General features: G+C 51.3%; 1 protein-coding gene across 1 annotated transcript in view; it reads left to right on the plus strand.

Moving 5' to 3' along the window:
• Positions 1 to 13,806, plus strand: part of dhx16 (DEAH (Asp-Glu-Ala-His) box polypeptide 16) — a 31,481-nt gene extending 17,675 nt beyond the window's left edge. Inside the window, exons 8-13 of the mRNA XM_043677875.1 lie at positions 649 to 789; positions 1,300 to 1,367; positions 5,842 to 6,004; positions 6,204 to 6,365; positions 8,470 to 8,643; positions 13,126 to 13,806. Of these exons, the coding sequence (XP_043533810.1) occupies positions 649 to 789; positions 1,300 to 1,367; positions 5,842 to 6,004; positions 6,204 to 6,365; positions 8,470 to 8,643; positions 13,126 to 13,254 (837 nt within the window). The 3' untranslated portion in view covers positions 13,255 to 13,806. The remainder of the gene's footprint in view (positions 1 to 648; positions 790 to 1,299; positions 1,368 to 5,841; positions 6,005 to 6,203; positions 6,366 to 8,469; positions 8,644 to 13,125) is intronic.
• Positions 13,807 to 18,580: the final 4,774 nt, after the last annotated feature.

Consider the following 18,580-nt stretch of genomic DNA (forward strand, 5'->3'; position numbering starts at 1 on the left):
CAGCCCTGCTTCCCGGAGAATGTCAGCCCACATTGTGCGCTCGCGACCCACGTGGGAATTGAACCCAGGGGTTTACGACGCAGTGATCTGTGAAAGGAAGGCAGGAGGTGATTGGGGCAGCGGGGCGAGGATAGGGCCCCTTTCCACCACCTTTTTGTTTTTCCCGCACTCAGATTTGCTCTGATTGAGTTCAGTGCTTAAAAGCAACCTCCTGAGTGAGCCTGCCAGTTGCTCCTCCATGACCATGTCTTTACTGGATTAATGCTGAGGGAAATGGAGTCGGTAAGACTGGTTGAAAAGAGAACATTTGTAGCCGTGTTTTGACCTGCTGGATATCTGACCTCCTCCCAACAACCGATCAATCGGCTAAGCCGCTGATCTGGCTTTGGTCACGCTCAGCATTCGATTGGCAAAATTCATGGACTCCACGTGCAATGTGTGTCCCTTTCTTTAAAAAAAATATGAGTTATCTCGAACGCAACATGAATTATTTTCGTCTTCCCAGAAGCTGCCAGCCCCACTTCCGTTCCACCATGTCCTGTTTTGATTTCCAGCGGCCACACAGCGTTTTGCAATTATTGTCACCACATGGCTGTTGTTTATTGGGCACCTTCTGTCCGTTTGGGCCGTCAGGGAGTCCCCATTTAATGCCGCACCCTGCTCTTTACAGGAATCAACGACCTGATCCACTTTGATTTCATGGACCCCCCTCCTCACGAGACCCTAGTGCTGGCCTTGGAGCAGCTGTACGCCCTGGGGGCTCTGAACCACCTCGGAGAGCTGACCAAGGTAAGGCGCGGTGTCCGGGGGGGTGGGGAGAGGAATGGCTCGGATTTATGGGGCCTCTGCCTCCTGACCCTGCACTCCTGGACCTCCCTTGCTTCTCTCTCCTCCCAGAGCTGCAGGCACCCCTTCTCGTGCACCCTTCGGCAAGTCGCATCTTAACCGCGCCATCTCCCACCCCTGACTGGCTCTTCTCCAGAACCACTTACCCCCTCCAGCTGTGCCCTTCCCTCCCAAATCAGCAGGCTTTGAAATGCCCGGCTTGTTGTCGGATCACTGGTTTGAGCCGACTCCTGGTGCCTTCCTGAGAGTGGACCTGGGCAGATTGCATCCTTGCACGCGAGTTCCGGCAAATCGCCTCAGCTTCTCCCCAAATCCTCGGCGCAGCAGGCCTGCAGTTCCCACCCACCTCCCCGCTGTTGACTGTGGTCCTCTCCTGCCCTCTCGCTCCTGCCCCCTGGCGGTGTGTCAGTGCATCGTGCTTCCCTAACGTACCACACTCTGTGTTTGTTTTAGCTCGGTCGCAGGATGGCAGAGCTCCCTGTGGACCCCATGCTGTCCAAAATGATCCTAGCCTCTGAGAGGTGAGTGACGGCCAGAACAGACGATGCCACTTCCATGTTTGGTCTGACCTGCGCGTTGTTGAAACCCTGACATGAGAAGTCCTGAACTCCTTGTTGGTTCAAAACCTTAGTTCCAGCAATTGGTTTATCAAATAAAATTTATTCCACGGTGGAAAGGGATGCGTTTACCATCACGTCTGGTCCCCTTTCAAGTTGTCCCTATCCTGTTTCAGCCCCATCCCACTGTGGCATTCTCTGTACGTGTCAAAAAGACCCTTTCAAGCTGGTTTCACTAAACATCTTAGAGTTCTCTTTTTACCCTTTAGCTATTCACCAACCTTGCTTTTGCATTCAGCTGCCCTGTTTATCCATTATTCTTTTCCTCCAGTAAGCCATGCCTTAAGACCAGAAAGTTTAAGGTGAGGAGTAAATAGTTTAGAGGAGATCTTTTTTTACCCCGAGGGTGGTGGATGAATGGAACATTTTACCTGAGAGGGTTGTGTACCAAGTAAATGGGATTGGTGTAATTTGGTATTTGTTGGTCAGTATAGACAGAGTAGGCTGAAGTGCCTGTTTCCGTGTACGAGTCTGTGACTGTATTTTGGGGACTGCTTGTAAATCGATTTTCTTAATAGACACACACAGATACTTATTGCTCACAGGTTTGAGAAGACAAAGAATTTACGGCACAGAGCCAAGCCATTTGGGCTAACTGTGATGTGCCATAATTTGTGTTCCTTTCCAGTTTGGTGTTTACTTCTATTTCCGAGTTGAGATTGTTCCTGTCTGCTTATCTTAGTTCCTTCCTCATTCTGTTGAAATTTGCAGCTTTTACAATCCTGCTTTTACGCCAGTCCTAACTGGTGCGGACAATGTATATCAATTACAGCCACTGCAGGTTGAGTCAGTAGTTCGGAAGGCCAGTCCGGTGTTGGCATCTGTTTTGAGAGGACTTGAATATGAAAGCAAGGGTGTATTTCTGAGGCTCTGTAAGGCTCTGGTCAGACCACATTTGGAGTATCGTGTGCAGTCTTGGGGCCCTTTATGTCAGGAAGGATGTACTGGAGCGCGTTCAGAGGAGGTTCACCAGAACGGTCCCGGGAATGAAAAGCTTAACAGCTGAGAAACGTTTGAGGACTCTGGGTCTAAGTCTAATGGAGTTTAAACGGATGGGTGGGGGGGAAATCTAATTGAAACTTACAGAACACTGAATGGCCTGGACAGAGTAGATGTTGGGAAGATGTTTCCATTGGTAGGAGAGATTAGAACTCAAGGGCATAGCCTTAGAGTAAAGGGATAAGAAGAAACTCCTTCAGCCAGAGAGTGGTGAGTCTGTGGAATTCATCGTCACAGAAGGCTGTGGAGGCCAGGCCATTTAGTATATTTAAGACAAAGATAGATAGGTTTTTTGATTGCTCAGCGTTACAAGGAGAAAGTGGGAGAATGAGGTTGAGAAACTTATCAGCCATGATTGAATGGCGGAGCTGACTTGATGGGCCAAATGGCCTAATTTCTGCTCCTATGTTTATGGTCACCCCCCCCCAAAAACACCACCACCAAGACCATCCCCAAAAACACCACCACGGCCATCCCCAAAAACGCCACCAAGACCATCGCCCAAAACACCACCACCAAGACCATCGCCAAAACACCACCATGACAACCATTGCCCAAAACACCACCACCACGACCATCCCCAAAAACACCACCATGACCATCGCCCAAAACACCACCACTGCGACCATCCCGAAAATGACCACCACCGCGACCATCCCCAACTCAACATCACCACGACCATCCCCAAAATTATCATACCCACGGCCATCCCCTAAACACCATCACCACCACCACCACGGCCGTCTCCAAAATCACCGTGACTGCCACGGCCGTCTCCAAAATCATCGTGACCACCACGACCGTCTCTAAAGTCACCGTGACCACCACGACGGTCTCCTAAATCCCCGTGACCACCAAGACCATCTCCAAAATCACCATGACCACTAAGACCATCTCCAAAATCACCATGACCATCTCCAAAATCACCATAACCACCAAGACCGTCTCCAAATTCACCACGACCATCTCCAAAATCACCATAACCACCACGACTGCCTCCAAAATCACCATGACCATCACAACCATCTCCAAAATCACCGTGACTACTATGACCGTCTCCAAAGTCACCGTGACCACCACGACCATCTCCAAAGTCGCCGTGACCATCTCCAAAGTCGCCGTGACCACCTCCAAAATCACCATGACCGTCTCCAAATTCACCACGACCATCTCCTAAATCACCGTGACCACCACGACCATCTCTAAAGTCACCATGACGACCACAACTGTGTCCAAAATCACCATGACCACCACGACCATCTCTAAAGTCACCGTGACCACCACGACCGTCTCCTAAATCCCCGTGACCACCAAGAACATCTCCAAAATCACCAAGACCATCTCCAAATTCTCCATGACCACCACAACCATCTCTAAATTCACCATGACCAGCATGACCGTCTCCAAAATCTCTATGACCACCACGACCGTCTCCAAAATCACCATGACCACCTACCTCTTTCCACCCCTCCCCACTTCACCATTGGAACACCTATAATTTCTGTATTGTAGATGTTTTCTTCTGATTGTCCATGGCTTTGGATTTTGCTGGCAAATCTAGCATTTACAGATTATCAAGACGTTCCATTTCGACAGTAGGCCTAACCTAGTTTCTTGAACCACTGTAACGTGGGTACGCCCACAGTGCTGTTAGGGAGGGAGCGCTGGGGTTCTGATCCAGCAGAAATGAGGGAATGGCGGACGTGTTTCCAAGGCACAGAGGTGCCTCTCCTCCAGGCAGCTGTGCTGTAATATGCCCCATGGCAGGTATTGGAGGCACTGCCAGGGAAACCTTCCCAGACCCCAGCAGTGTGTCTTTTTTGTTGGTACACGTTGCACCAGTGATGGAGACACTGTGTATTCTCACATTGTTCTGTCTTTGTTCGCTGACCTCAATGTGTATTGTAAGATTGTGGGCTTTGCTCTAATCATAAGACCCAAGTCAATTACAATTATAAACTGAGTTAAGAAAGCCAGTCTTAAAAGCTTACTGATCCTGATTAATCACAGGATTCCTTTCAGATATAGATGTGTTTTTACAGTTTATGAAGTTTATCAAAACAAACAATACTTAATAAAAGCGGTGGTTTTCAGTCAGACCCAGCCAGGGTTTCCTGGTTAACTGGGCACAGGTCCCTTGTTCTCCTCCTGCCTCCAGTCATCTTTGCTGTGCTGCTAACCACTAAGAGTCTCTGTTTATTAACCCTTGTTAGCCTCCCCGTGATCAGAGACATCCTGAAATCTAATTGGTTTGCCAATGCATCGACATGATATGCATCTCACATTGGTAGGTAGTGTGTAGCTGATTTCTGATAGATATTTTACTGGTAGCATTTATTGTTTCCGAATTTGTGCCTTGAAATGACAATTATATCTCCGTGATTGTAACTTGATCTCTACCAAGATAACCGTGACACCTGCAGAGTCATTTGTTTGTCTGCTTGAGAGGGTCATGCAGGATCATCCCTGAGAGATTTAATCTCATTCCTAACACCCTAACAGATACATGTAACTATTTTGGAAAATTCAAAAATCTCCTCACTGTCATTTAGCTAACAGAAGCACGTGTGACTCCACAACGATAGCTGTTGTTGCCTGACTCAAATTCACTGATTTTCTAAAGACCACACTGAATTTTTCTTTCTCCAACAGACCTGTTGCTTTTTTTTTAAGGCAATTAAACCATTTTAAAACATACCTGTGTCTGTATGTGAAAGGTTTTTAACCTGAACATTTTTACATTTGTTACTCTTAAGTGTACATTTGCTTTGCCCATAAAAATAGCCATCAAGTCATAAACCCATTTTGACCTTGCAGAAAGTGACTGCAGTTAAATAGAATATGGTTTTATTCCTCACTTAATAAAGTCACAATGATTGAAAATAACTCATTGCTGCAGTTATGGCTACCCATTACATCCATTGGATGGTGACGGCTAGCACGAGGGGATTATAGCTTTAAATTGAGGGGTGATAGATATAGGACAGATGTCAGAGGTAGATTCTTTACTCAGCGTAGTACGGGCGTGGAATGCCCTGCCTGCAACAGTAGTAGATTCGCGAACGTTAAGAGCATTTAAATGGTCATTGGATAAACCTATGGATGATAATAGAATAGTGTAGATTAGATGGGCTCCAGGTTGGTTCCACAGGTCGGCGCAACTTATGTTCTATATTCTATATTCTATGTTCAATGTGGTATTGTTGGAGAAGGAAAGGACTCGTGACTATTAGCAAAAATGATCAGCTCAAGGCTCCCCTCCCCCCCAGTTAACTTGTGTTTGAGTGTGTGGTTAAGAGATTTGGTGAAGGCCAGTGTTGACAGACACTGTGTGTGCTGATTTGCCATTTCGCTGCGCCCCCACCCTCCCCCGCCACAGGTACCAGTGCTCTGAGGAGATCCTAACCATCGCAGCCATGCTGTCGGTCAACAACGCCATCTTCTACCGGCCCAAAGACAAGGTGGTGCATGCTGACAATGCTCGCATGAACTTCTTCCTGCCTGGGGGGGATCATCTGGTCCTGCTCAACGTCTATACACAGGTGAGGGGGAGCAGCAGGTACTAAATCTGAACACCAAAGTGTAGCACAGTCACCCTGTGCATTCAGGGACTGTGTGAGTCTCCTTGTGTTCGGTGGCAGGGAGGGGAGCGGCGCGTGCATCTCACCACCGTTGAGGGCCGTGTAAGCCCTGACCTGTCCTTTCTCACTCCTCCTCCTTCCCCCCCCCACTCCGCTGCAGTGGGTAGAAAGCGGCTACTCCACGCAGTGGTGTTACGAGAATTTCATTCAGTTCCGGTCGATGCGGAGAGCCAGGGACGTGCGGGACCAGTTGGAGGGTCTGATGGAGAGGATTGAAGTGGAGATGAAATCTTCTGCGGGCGATAACGTCCTCATCCGCAAGGTGAGAGTGGGGAGCACAGCGACGGTCACGCTCAAGTGTACAGGGGGAAGACGATGGCTAAGTGGCATTTTCGCTGGACTGTTAATCCTGAAAATAAGCTAGTCTTCTGCAGACCTGGGTTTGAGCCTTGCTAGGTGAAACGGTGGCTCAGAGGTTAGCATGGCTGCCTCCCAGTGCTAGTACCCGGGTTCGATTCCAGCCTCAGGCGACTGACTGTGTGGAGTTTGCACATTCTCCCTGTGTCTGCGTGGGTTTCCTCTGGGTGCTCCGGTTTCCTCACACAGTCCAAAGATGTGCAGGTCAGGTGGGTGGGCCACGAGAAATGCAGAGTTACAGGGATAGAGTTGGGGGGGGGCGGGGGGAGAGGAGATGGGTCTGGGTGGGATGTTCTTTGGAGGGGAGTCAGTGTGGCCAGCTTCCAGCTTCCACACTGTAGGGATTCTGTGACGCCGAAGGCCGGAGCTGCCCACGTGATCTGAGTGGGGGGCCAGAGTCAGGAACTTCAGAATGGGAGAGGGTATCCTTATCCAGGGAGCTGTTCAGTTAAACCATGCCTAAACGGACTCTTAACCCTCTCTTGCTCACATCTGGTCCTTAATGTTTAATACCCTTGCCCAGTAAAAATCGATCGGAGGTTGAGCTGGTGATGGCAGGGGAGGACTGCTCCTGGTGTATTGTTGTGGCAGACGACAGGAGCCAGTCCTTTGACCGGAGGGTGTTGTAGACCCTACTTGGTTTAATCAGCGGGACAAGTCTGTGTAGGTTGGCTATTCCCAGACCAGCTGCAGAACAGAGCTGTGCCAAGGCGGAATCAGGCCACAGTCACTGAAGCATAGATTCCCTACAGTGTGGAAACTGGCCCTTCGGCCCGACAGGTCCACACCAACCCTCTGAAGAGTAACCCACCCAGACCCTTGCCTTATCCTATTACCGTACATTTACCCCTGACTAATGAACCTAACCTACACATCCCTGAACACTGTGGAAAATTCACCATGGCCAATCCACCCTAAGCTGCGCACCTTTGGACTGTGGGAGGAAACCGGAGCACCCGGAGGAAACCCACGCAGACACGGGGAGAGTGTGGAAACTCCACACGGACAGTTGCCTGAGGCTGGGATCGAACCCGGGTCCTGGCGCTGTGAGGCAGCAGTGCTAACCACTGAGCCGCCGTGCCGCCCACTGCTTGGGTCGGCTTGCCCCGAAACAAAGCACCAGCTGTCTTGTGCCAGTCTGTGGCCACCCACAGATCAGTCCGACCACTATCGGAACTGCCTGTTTAACTCCAGCTGTGAAATTCCTGATCATTTGTGTTGGGTTTCTTTTGTAACACAGCAAGAGAGCAGTCTGACCGTAAGGCCGGTTACTATCAGACAGAGTTGTGCAGGGGTTTATTGTATCCAGTTGGTGATTTTTGACAGGTCCGGACTGGTACCAAGAATACCAGCTTTGTGAGGGGACTGGAGAAGTTGGGATTGCTCTCCTCAGAACTCAAGAGGTAGCGTGATGATTGAATGGAAGTGTTTGAGACCGTGAGGAGTTCTGATCGAAACACATTCGCAGTCGGGGGCGAGTCAGTAACTAGAAGCTGAGTGAATGGTTTAAAAGCAGAACGGGAGATGGTTTTTCTTTTTGGTGTTGGGGGGGGTGAGTTGGCCAGGATTTTACTGCCTGAAAAGATGAATGGAAGCAGGTTCAGTCTGAACTTTCATAAAGGGGAATTGGCGGAATATAACAGGTCCTTGAAAAGGCAAGCTGTGCAGGGCCGAGGGGATGAGAAAGAACAGAGTCTGTTAGATCGATCCACCGAAGAGTCAGCACACGTTCAGTGATGGGGCACATCTCCTTCCTCGGTGCTACGGCTCTGTGTAGCTGTGTTTGAAGTGAAGTTCACCAAACGCTGTGCTGAATTGGGGGAGGGGCTGTGTGTGTGTGTGTGTGCGCGCACGCACGCGTCTGTGGGTGGGTGGCACTGAGAGGAGAGCTGACTGCTGATCTGGGCACTGGGCCCCCACCTCCCAGTAACCACTGCCCAGCTGGGAGGAAGACCCGTCCCCCCCCCCCCCCCCCCCCCCCCCCCCCCACCCCACCAAATTGCCTGCAGGCCATCACCGCTGGCTTCTTCTACCACACCGCCCGGCTCACTCGCACTGGCTACAAGACGGTGAAGCACCAGCAGGCAGTCTACGTCCACCCCAACAGCAGCCTGTTCGAGGAGCAGCCCCGCTGGCTCATCTACCACGAGCTGGTCTTCACCACAAAGGAGTTCATGAGACAGGTACGTTCCCAGCTGACCACACTTTCCCTGTTTCTGTCTGTCTGTCTGTCTGTCTCTTGTTACTCCAACGTTTCCTGCTGACTTTTTTAACACCCTTGTGCTGGATGACCCTCCTCCTCAGTCCAGTGTGAGGTTGGCAGCTGTTCACCTGTGGAGGGCATCATTGGCCCCTCTTGCATTCCTGTTAAAGGCTCCTCCTCCCCAAGTCTCCACATCCAGATAACCATCGCCACACGCAGAGGAATTAGAGGTTTATCTTGTGGCTAAGGAGATTATTACTACACAGTGGGGAGTATAGAACTGGGGAGGGAGACTTTTTAAAATTTATTTTTTACTGTCACGTGTACTCAAGTACAGGAGTGCAGTGAAAAGCGCCATTTTAGATACAAAGGTGTAAACAAATCTTGGGTACAAGGTAGTAAGAGTAAAAGGTTAATCATTACCTTCATAGAAGAAGTAGAAAAATGAAGAAATCAGTTAATATTTAGCGCCCTTCTTAATTTAAACTAGAAAAATACAGGAATTCAGTTCCTTAAGGTTGCTGTTTTAAAATCAGACATCTGCCATTTAAGATGAAGGTGAGAAGGAATTTCTTCTCTCTGAGGAGTAGTGAGTTGTGAAATTCTCTTTCCCAGAAACCATACATTCAAGGCTGAGTATGACAGCTTTCTGATTGACAGGGACTTGGAGGGTGAGGAGTAGGATAGAAAGTAGGGTTGAGGCCACATTCAGACAGAGCAGAACCGAACCGAGGGGCCGAATGCACTAGATTAGATTCCCTACAGTGCAGAAACAGGCCCTTCGGCCCAACAAGTCCACACAGACCCTCCGAAGAGTAACCCACCCAGACCCATTTCTCTCTGACTCATGCACCAAACACTATGCCGCCCGGTGGCTCAGTGGTTAGCACTGCTGCCTTGCAGCACCAGGGATCCAGATTCGATTCCAGCCTCAGGCGACTGTCTGTGTGGAGTTTGCACATTCTCCCCGTGTCTGCGTGGGTTTCCTCCGGGTGCTCCGGTTTCCTCCCACAGTCCAAAGATGTGCAGGTTAGGGTGGATTGGCCAGGCTAAATTACCCATAGTGTTAGGTGCATTAGTCAGAGAAATGGGCCTAGGTGGGATACTCTTCAGTGGGTCGGTGTGGATCTATTAGGCCGAAGGGCCTGTTTCCAGACTGTAGGGAATCTAATCTAATCTTTTTAATCCCACTCTTATTTTTGAAGTTCTTACAAAACAAGGCCATTGAACCCAAGTGGCGAAATACATGGTTTGTGATTTCTCTTCTTTTTGGGAAGATGTAACAGAAGGTTAGCACTGTTGCCTCACGGTGCGGTGGACCCGTGGTTCGATTCCGATCTCAGGTGACTGACTGTGTGGAGTTTGCACGTTCTCCCCGTGGTTTTCGTTTGGGTGCTCCGGGTTACCTCTGTTGTGTAAAGGTGTGCAGGTTAGGTGGATTGGCCGTGCGAAATCATCAGCATCTCTTTGTGAGAGGTAGGCCATGCCTCACAAGCCTGATTGAGTTCTTTGAGGGTTTTATAGAGCTGCAGCAAAACCTTGTGACTTTTAAATTCAATCCCCCCCCGTCAATGAAAGCCAAAACACCATATTCCTTCTTAACAACCCTATCAATATGGGTGACAACTTTGGGGGATCTATGTACGTAGAGTTCTTTAAGGATGTGACAGGACAAGTTAACGAGCTGTGCATGTGGTATATACGAATTTCAGTAAGGCATTGATAAGGTTCCCCACGATAGGCTCAGTCAGGAAGGTAGGAGGTATGGGTACAGGGAAATGTGGCTGTCTGGATACAGAATTGGCTGGCCAAAAGAAGACAGTTCTTGGGCCTCTGCTCTTTGTTGTTTTTATCAATGACTTGGATGAAGAAGTGGAAGGGTGGGTTAGTAAGTTTGCCAATGACACAAAGGCCAGTGGTGTTGTAGATAGTGTTGAGGGCTGTTGCAAACTGCAACAAGACATTGACAGGATGCAGAGCTGCTCTGAGAAGTGGCAGATGGAGTTCAACCTGGATAAATGTGAAGTGATTCATTTTGGAAGGTCGAATGTGAATGCTGAAAACGAGGTTAAAGACAGGATTCTTGGCAATATGGAGGAACAGTGAGATCTTGGGGTCTACGTACATTGATCCCCCAAAGTTGTCACCCATATTGATAGGATTGTTAAGAAGGAATATGGTGTTTTGGCTTTCATTGACGGGGGGGATTGAATTTAAAAGTCACAAGGTTTTGCTGCAGCTCTATAAAACTCTGGTTCGACCACATTTGGAATGTTGTGTCCAGTTCTGGTCACCTCATTTTATTGGTAGGATGTGGATGCTTCAGAGAGGGTGCAGAGGAGATTTATCTGAGTGCTGCCTGGATTGGAGGGCTTGTCTTATGAAGAGAGGTTGAGCGAGGCTAGGGCTTTTCACACTGGAGAGAAGGAAGAAAGAGAGGTGACTTGAGAGAGGTGTACAAGGTAGTGAGAAGCAGTGATAGAGTAAATAGCCAGAGACTTTTCCCCAGGGCAGAAATGGCTGTCACAAGGGGCCATAAGTTTAAGGTGATTGGAGGAAGGTTTAGGGGAGATGTCAGAGGTGGGTTCTTTACACAGAGAGTGGTGGGTGCGTGGAATGCACTGCCAGCGATGGGAGTAGAATCAGAGACAGTGCTGGACAAGCACATGGATGGCAGTAAATTGTGGGCTGTGTGGGTTAGGTTGATCTTAGATTAAGATAAATGCTCGGTACAACGTCGAGGGCTGAAGGGCCTGTACTGTGCTGTACTTGTCCTACCGTCCTACCTTCTATGAAATTGCCTACAGCACCCAGGGATGTGCCAGCTAGCTGGGTTAGCCATGGGAAATGCAGGATTACAGGGATATAGGGTAGGCTGGCCTGCCTCCACGCGGTGGGGATTCTGGAATGCGAGTGTCTCTCACTTCTTCAGGTTCGTGACCACGTCGGATCTTTTACACCGGAGCTGGCAGGAATTAGCAGCAGCAGTAGTGGGCCAACTTCAGCCTGCCTCACTGTTCAGTGGAAACGTGGATGATATTGAGTTTCACATTCTAGCCTGCTGCACACAACCCTGATAGATCAAACATTCCCCCCGATTCCAGCCTAAAATGATGAAGTGTCCACAGCCCTCTTGCAGTAGGAAATTCCAAATGCTTTGAGCCCTTTAAATGAAGTCATTTCTTGTCACCTCAGTCCTTTTTAAAAAAAACGATTGATCCTTTAAACCGAGACAGCCCCCCGCCCCTCCCCCGGCACGCCCCTTGGAGAGGATTGTCAGCCAGGATTATATGACTGAGTTCCCGATGTGGGACTGGAGCCCATGACTTTCCTGACTCTCTCAGCAAGACTGAGAGCTTGTCAATTGCAGCATGGTGGACAGGTGCACCATCTAATGATGGAGTGTGGCACTGCATCAGCACCCAGAGTTTTAGAGCACAGAAACAGCCCCTTTGGTCCAACCAGTCTATGTTGACCAAGTTTCCCTAGCTAAACTAGTGCCACTTGCCTGCACTTGGCCCGTATCCTTCTAAACCTTTCCTATTCGTGTTCCTGCCCAAACACCTTTTTAAATGTTGTAACTGTGCCTGCATCTATCACTTCCTCTGGCAGCTATTTCCACACATGAATCAGTCTCTGTGTGGAAAATAATTATCCCTCCGGTCCCTTTTTTTAAAAACTTTCTCCTCTCACCTTAAAAATATGACCCCGAGTTTTGAACTCTCGCACCCCAGGGAAAAGACTCTTTGCCATTCACCTTATCTATGCCCCTCATAATTCCTTAAACCCCTTAATCTCTGCTGTTCCACTAAAAATAGTCCCAGCCTATCCAGCCTCTCCTCAGAACTCAAACCCTCCATTACTGGTTATATCCTTTTCAAACCTTTTCTGAACCCTGACCAGCTTAGTAATATCCTTCCTGTAACGGGGCGACCAGAAGAGGCCTCACCAACATCCTGTAAAACCTCAACATGACGTCCCAACTCCTACAGTCAAATGTATGAGCAATGTAGGCTAAACGCCTTCTTAACCACCCGGTCTACCTGTGATGCAACATCCAAAGAATTGTGTACCAGAACCCCGAGGAATCTCTTTACGAAAACCCGCTCCAGGGCCCTATTGTATACGTCCTGCTCTTGTTTGTTTGATCAAAATGCAGCACCTCGCATTTATCCAAATTAAACTCCATCTGCCACTCCTCAGTCCACTGGCCCAAGTGTTCAAGATTCCTTTGTAACCTTGGATGACTATAGCACCAATTCTGGTGTCATCCGCAAACTTAGTAACCATGCTTCCTACATGCTCATCCGTGTTGGTGTTTGTGGTGCTTTTTCAGTTTGGACTGTCCACCTAACCCCGCCCTCAGCTACCCACAGTGCACCGAGTGGGGACCACCCATCCCCTCAGCAGCTACCTTGAAGCTCCGCGCTGCACCTCTCAATTTTCCCCCTCTGTCTCTCAGGTGATCGAGATCGACAGTGGGTGGCTGCTGGAGGTGGCCCCGCATTACTACAAATCCAAGGAGCTACAGGATGCAGCCAGCAAGAAGATGCCCAAGAAAGTGGGCAAGACCCGGGAGGAGCTCGGCTGAGGGGCCCGGGCACGGGTGCCCTGCCAGGAGCCCTGCCCACCCGGCCACCCACCCCTCTGCAGTGGGACGACACCTCATTTACCTACAGGGCGAACGTTCACTGTTTCGGATTAAACGGAGCGAGGGTTGCCTGAAGGATAGCCTCAAATCCCCCGGCGTCGTGCTGGCACTGGATGCCTGGTTCGGATCGAACTGCAGCCTCTGTCCCCAGGAGGAAGGTTACACCGCGTATCAGCCGGCATCGAGCTAGGGCTGGGTGGGGAACGGTGCCTCTCGGCTGCAGTGCAATGGCCACAATGGATCTGAGCCACCGGGAACAGTAACCAAGAAGGAAGGAGTTCCGATTCCAGAGCTCAGGCCGGTCCAGTGGCCTGTGCCAGCAGCAGGAGCCTTGCCCCTCAGAACGCTTTCACATCTGCACGAGTGAGGTTAGTGCAGCACGGGGCTGTCTACGGCAATCCAGAGCTGCAACTTCCTGATGTTTCAAATAAAGTTTGGCACTTTTGTAGAAGAAGAAAGCCAGTTTGTCTTCCTGTCAAAGCTCTTGTCTTCTCGTTTGTCAATATTTGTAATCTGTAATCGAACAGTGCAGAGGGCTCCAAACCCTCGATTTCCACAGCATCCTCCTGTCGGAGTGTCTCTGTGACAGGACTGGGGCGCTTTGACAATGGAGCCCCTACAGCAGTCAGTGTATCTCCCTGATAGATCTGGTCACTGGGCCCCCTACAACAGCAGTCACTGTATCTCCCTGATAGACCTGGTCACTGGGACCCCCTACAGCAGTCACTGTATCTCCCTGATAGACCTGGTCACTGGGACCCCCTACAGCAGTCACTGTATCTCCCTGATAGACCTGGTCACTGGGACCCCCTACAGCAGTCACTGTATCTCCCTGATAGACCTGGTCACTGGGACCCCCTACAGCAGTCACTGTATCTCCCTGATAGACCTGGTCACTGGGACCCCCTACAGCAGTCACTGTATCTCCCTGATAGACCTGGTCACTGGGACCCCCTACAGCAGTCACTGTATCTCCCTGATAGACCTGGTCACTGGGACCCCCTACAGCAGTCACTGTATCTCCCTGATAGACCTGGTCACTGGGACCCCCTACAGCAGTCACTGTATCTCCCTGATAGACCTGGTCACTGGGACCCCCTACAGCAGTCACTGTATCTCCCTGATAGACCTGGTCACTGGGACCCCCTACAGCAGTCACTGTATCTCCCTGATAGACCTGGTCACTGGGACCCCCTACAGCAGTCACTGTATCTCCCTGATAGACCTGGTCACTGGGACCCCCTACAGCAGTCACTGTATCTCCCTGATAGACCTGGTCACTGGGACCCCCTACAGCAGTCACTGTATCTCCCTGATAGACCTGGTCACTGGGACCCCCTACAGCAGTCACTGTATCTCCCTGATAGACCTGGTCACTGGGACCCCCTACAGCAGTCACTGTATCTCCCTGATAGACCTGGTCACTGGGACCCCCTACAGCAGTCACTGTATCTCCCTGATAGACCTGGTCACTGGGACCCCCTACAGCAGTCACTGTATCTCCCTGATAGACCTGGTCACTGGGACCCCCTACAGCAGTCACTGTATCTCCCTGATAGACCTGGTCACTGGGACCCCCTACAGCAGTCACTGTATCTCCCTGATAGACCTGGTCACTGGGACCCCCTACAGCAGTCACTGTATCTCCCTGATAGACCTGGTCACTGGGACCCCCTACAGCAGTCACTGTATCTCCCTGATAGACCTGGTCACTGGGACCCCCTACAGCAGTCACTGTATCTCCCTGATAGACCTGGTCACTGGGACCCCCTACAGCAGTCACTGTATCTCCCTGATAGACCTGGTCACTGGGACCCCCTACAGCAGTCACTGTATCTCCCTGATAGACCTGGTCACTGGGACCCCCTACAGCAGTCACTGTATCTCCCTGATAGACCTGGTCACTGGGACCCCCTACAGCAGTCACTGTATCTCCCTGATAGACCTGGTCACTGGGACCCCCTACAGCAGTCACTGTATCTCCCTGATAGACCTGGTCACTGGGACCCCCTACAGCAGTCACTGTATCTCCCTGATAGACCTGGTCACTGGGACCCCCTACAGCAGTCACTGTATCTCCCTGATAGACCTGGTCACTGGGACCCCCTACAGCAGTCACTGTATCTCCCTGATAGACCTGGTCACTGGGACCCCCTACAGCAGTCACTGTATCTCCCTGATAGACCTGGTCACTGGGACCCCCTACAGCAGTCACTGTATCTCCCTGATAGACCTGGTCACTGGGACCCCCTACAGCAGTCACTGTATCTCCCTGATAGACCTGGTCACTGGGACCCCCTACAGCAGTCACTGTATCTCCCTGATAGACCTGGTCACTGGGACCCCCTACAGCAGTCACTGTATCTCCCTGATAGACCTGGTCACTGGGACCCCCTACAGCAGTCACTGTATCTCCCTGATAGACCTGGTCACTGGGACCCCCTACAGCAGTCACTGTATCTCCCTGATAGACCTGGTCACTGGGACCCCCTACAGCAGTCACTGTATCTCCCTGATAGACCTGGTCACTGGGACCCCCTACAGCAGTCACTGTATCTCCCTGATAGACCTGGTCACTGGGACCCCCTACAGCAGTCACTGTATCTCCCTGATAGACCTGGTCACTGGGACCCCCTACAGCAGTCACTGTATCTCCCTGATAGACCTGGTCACTGGGACCCCCTACAGCAGTCACTGTATCTCCCTGATAGACCTGGTCACTGGGACCCCCTACAGCAGTCACTGTATCTCCCTGATAGACCTGGTCACTGGGACCCCCTACAGCAGTCACTGTATCTCCCTGATAGACCTGGTCACTGGGACCCCCTACAGCAGTCACTGTATCTCCCTGATAGACCTGGTCACTGGGACCCCCTACAGCAGTCACTGTATCTCCCTGATAGACCTGGTCACTGGGACCCCCTACAGCAGTCACTGTATCTCCCTGATAGACCTGGTCACTGGGACCCCCTACAGCAGTCACTGTATCTCCCTGATAGACCTGGTCACTGGGACCCCCTACAGCAGTCACTGTATCTCCCTGATAGACCTGGTCACTGGGACCCCCTACAGCAGTCACTGTATCTCCCTGATAGACCTGGTCACTGGGACCCCCTACAGCAGTCACTGTATCTCCCTGATAGACCTGGTCACTGGGACCCCCTACAGCAGTCACTGTATCTCCCTGATAGACCTGGTCACTGGGACCCCCTACAGCAGTCACTGTATCTCCCTGATAGACCTGGTCACTGGGACCCCCTACAGCAGTCACTGTATCTCCCTGATAGACCTGGTCACTGGGACCCCCTACAGCAGTCACTGTATCTCCCTGATAGACCTGGTCACTGGGACCCCCTACAGCAGTCACTGTATCTCCCTGATAGACCTGGTCACTGGGACCCCCTACAGCAGTCACTGTATCTCCCTGATAGACCTGGTCACTGGGACCCCCTACAGCAGTCACTGTATCTCCCTGATAGACCTGGTCACTGGGACCCCCTACAGCAGTCACTGTATCTCCCTGATAGACCTGGTCACTGGGACCCCCTACAGCAGTCACTGTATCTCCCTGATAGACCTGGTCACTGGGACCCCCTACAGCAGTCACTGTATCTCCCTGATAGACCTGGTCACTGGGACCCCCTACAGCAGTCACTGTATCTCCCTGATAGACCTGGTCACTGGGACCCCCTACAGTAGTCAGTGTATCTCCCGGATAGACCTGGTCAGTGGGCCCCCCTACAGCAGTCACTGTATCTCCCTGATAGACCTGGTCACTGGGACCCCCTACAGCAGTCAGTGTATCTCCCTGATAGACCTGGTCACTGGGACCCCCTACAGCAGTCAGTGTATCTCCCTGATAGACCTGGTCACTGGGACCCCCTACAGCAGTCAGTGTATCTCCCTGATAGACCTGGTCACTGGGACCCCCTACAGCAGTCAGTGTATCTCCCTGATAGACCTGGTCACTGGGACCCCCTACAGCAGTCAGTGTATCTCCCTGATAGACCTGGTCACTGGGACCCCCTACAGCAGTCAGTGTATCTCCCTGATAGACCTGGTCACTGGGACCCCCTACAGCAGTCAGTGTATCTCCCTGATAGACCTGGTCACTGGGACCCCCTACAGCAGTCAGTGTATCTCCCTGATAGACCTGGTCACTGGGACCCCCTACAGCAGTCAGTGTATCTCCCTGATAGACCTGGTCACTGGGACCCCCTACAGCAGTCAGTGTATCTCCCTGATAGACCTGGTCACTGGGACCCCCTACAGCAGTCACTGTATCTCCCTGATAGACCTGGTCACTGGGCCCCCTACAGCAGTCAGTGTATCTCCATGATGGACCTGGTCACTGGGACCCCCAACAGCAGACAGTGTATCTCCCTGATGGTCACTGGGCCCCCTACAGCTGTCACTGTATCTCCCTGATGGTCACTGGGCCCTCTACAGCAGTCAGTGTATCTCCCTGATAGACCTGGTCACTGGGACCCCCTACAGTAGTCAGTGTATCTCCCGGATAGACCTGGTCAGTGGGCCCCCCTACAGCAGTCACTGTATCTCCTGGATAGACCTGGTCACTGGGCCCCCAACAGCAGTCACTGTATCTCCTGGATAGACCTGGTCACTGGGACCCCCTACAGCAGTCACTGTATCTCCCTGATAGACCTGGTCACTGGGACCCCCTACAGCACTCACTGTATCTCCCTGATAGACCTGGTCACTGGGACCCCTACAGTAGTCACTGTATCTCCCTGATAGACCTGGTCACTGGGACCCCCTACAGCAGTCACTGTATCTCCCTGATAGGCCTGGTCACTGGGATCCCCTACAGCAGTCACTGTATCTCCCTGATAGACCTGGTCACTGGGAGTGCCTACAGCAGTCACTGTATCTCCCTGATAGACCTGGTCACTGGACCCCCTACAGCAGTCACTGTATCTCCCTGATAGACCTGGTCACTGGGACCCCCTACAGCAGTCACTGTATCTCCCTGATAGACCTGGTCACTGAGACCCCCTACAGCAGTCACTGTATCTCCCTGATAGACCTGGTCACTGGGACCCTCTACAGCAGTCACTGTATCTCCCTGATAGACCTGGTCACTGGGACCCCCTACAGCAGTCACTGTATCTCCCTGATAGACCTGGTCACTGGGCCCCCTACAGCAGTCACTGTATCTCCCTGATAGACCTGGTCACTGGGCCCCCCCACAGCAGTCCCTGTATCTCCCTGACAGACCTGGTCACTGGGACCCCTACAGCAGTCA

This window comes from Chiloscyllium plagiosum, chromosome 37 (genome assembly GCF_004010195.1).
Source record: "Chiloscyllium plagiosum isolate BGI_BamShark_2017 chromosome 37, ASM401019v2, whole genome shotgun sequence".
NCBI lineage: Eukaryota > Metazoa > Chordata > Chondrichthyes > Orectolobiformes > Hemiscylliidae > Chiloscyllium > Chiloscyllium plagiosum.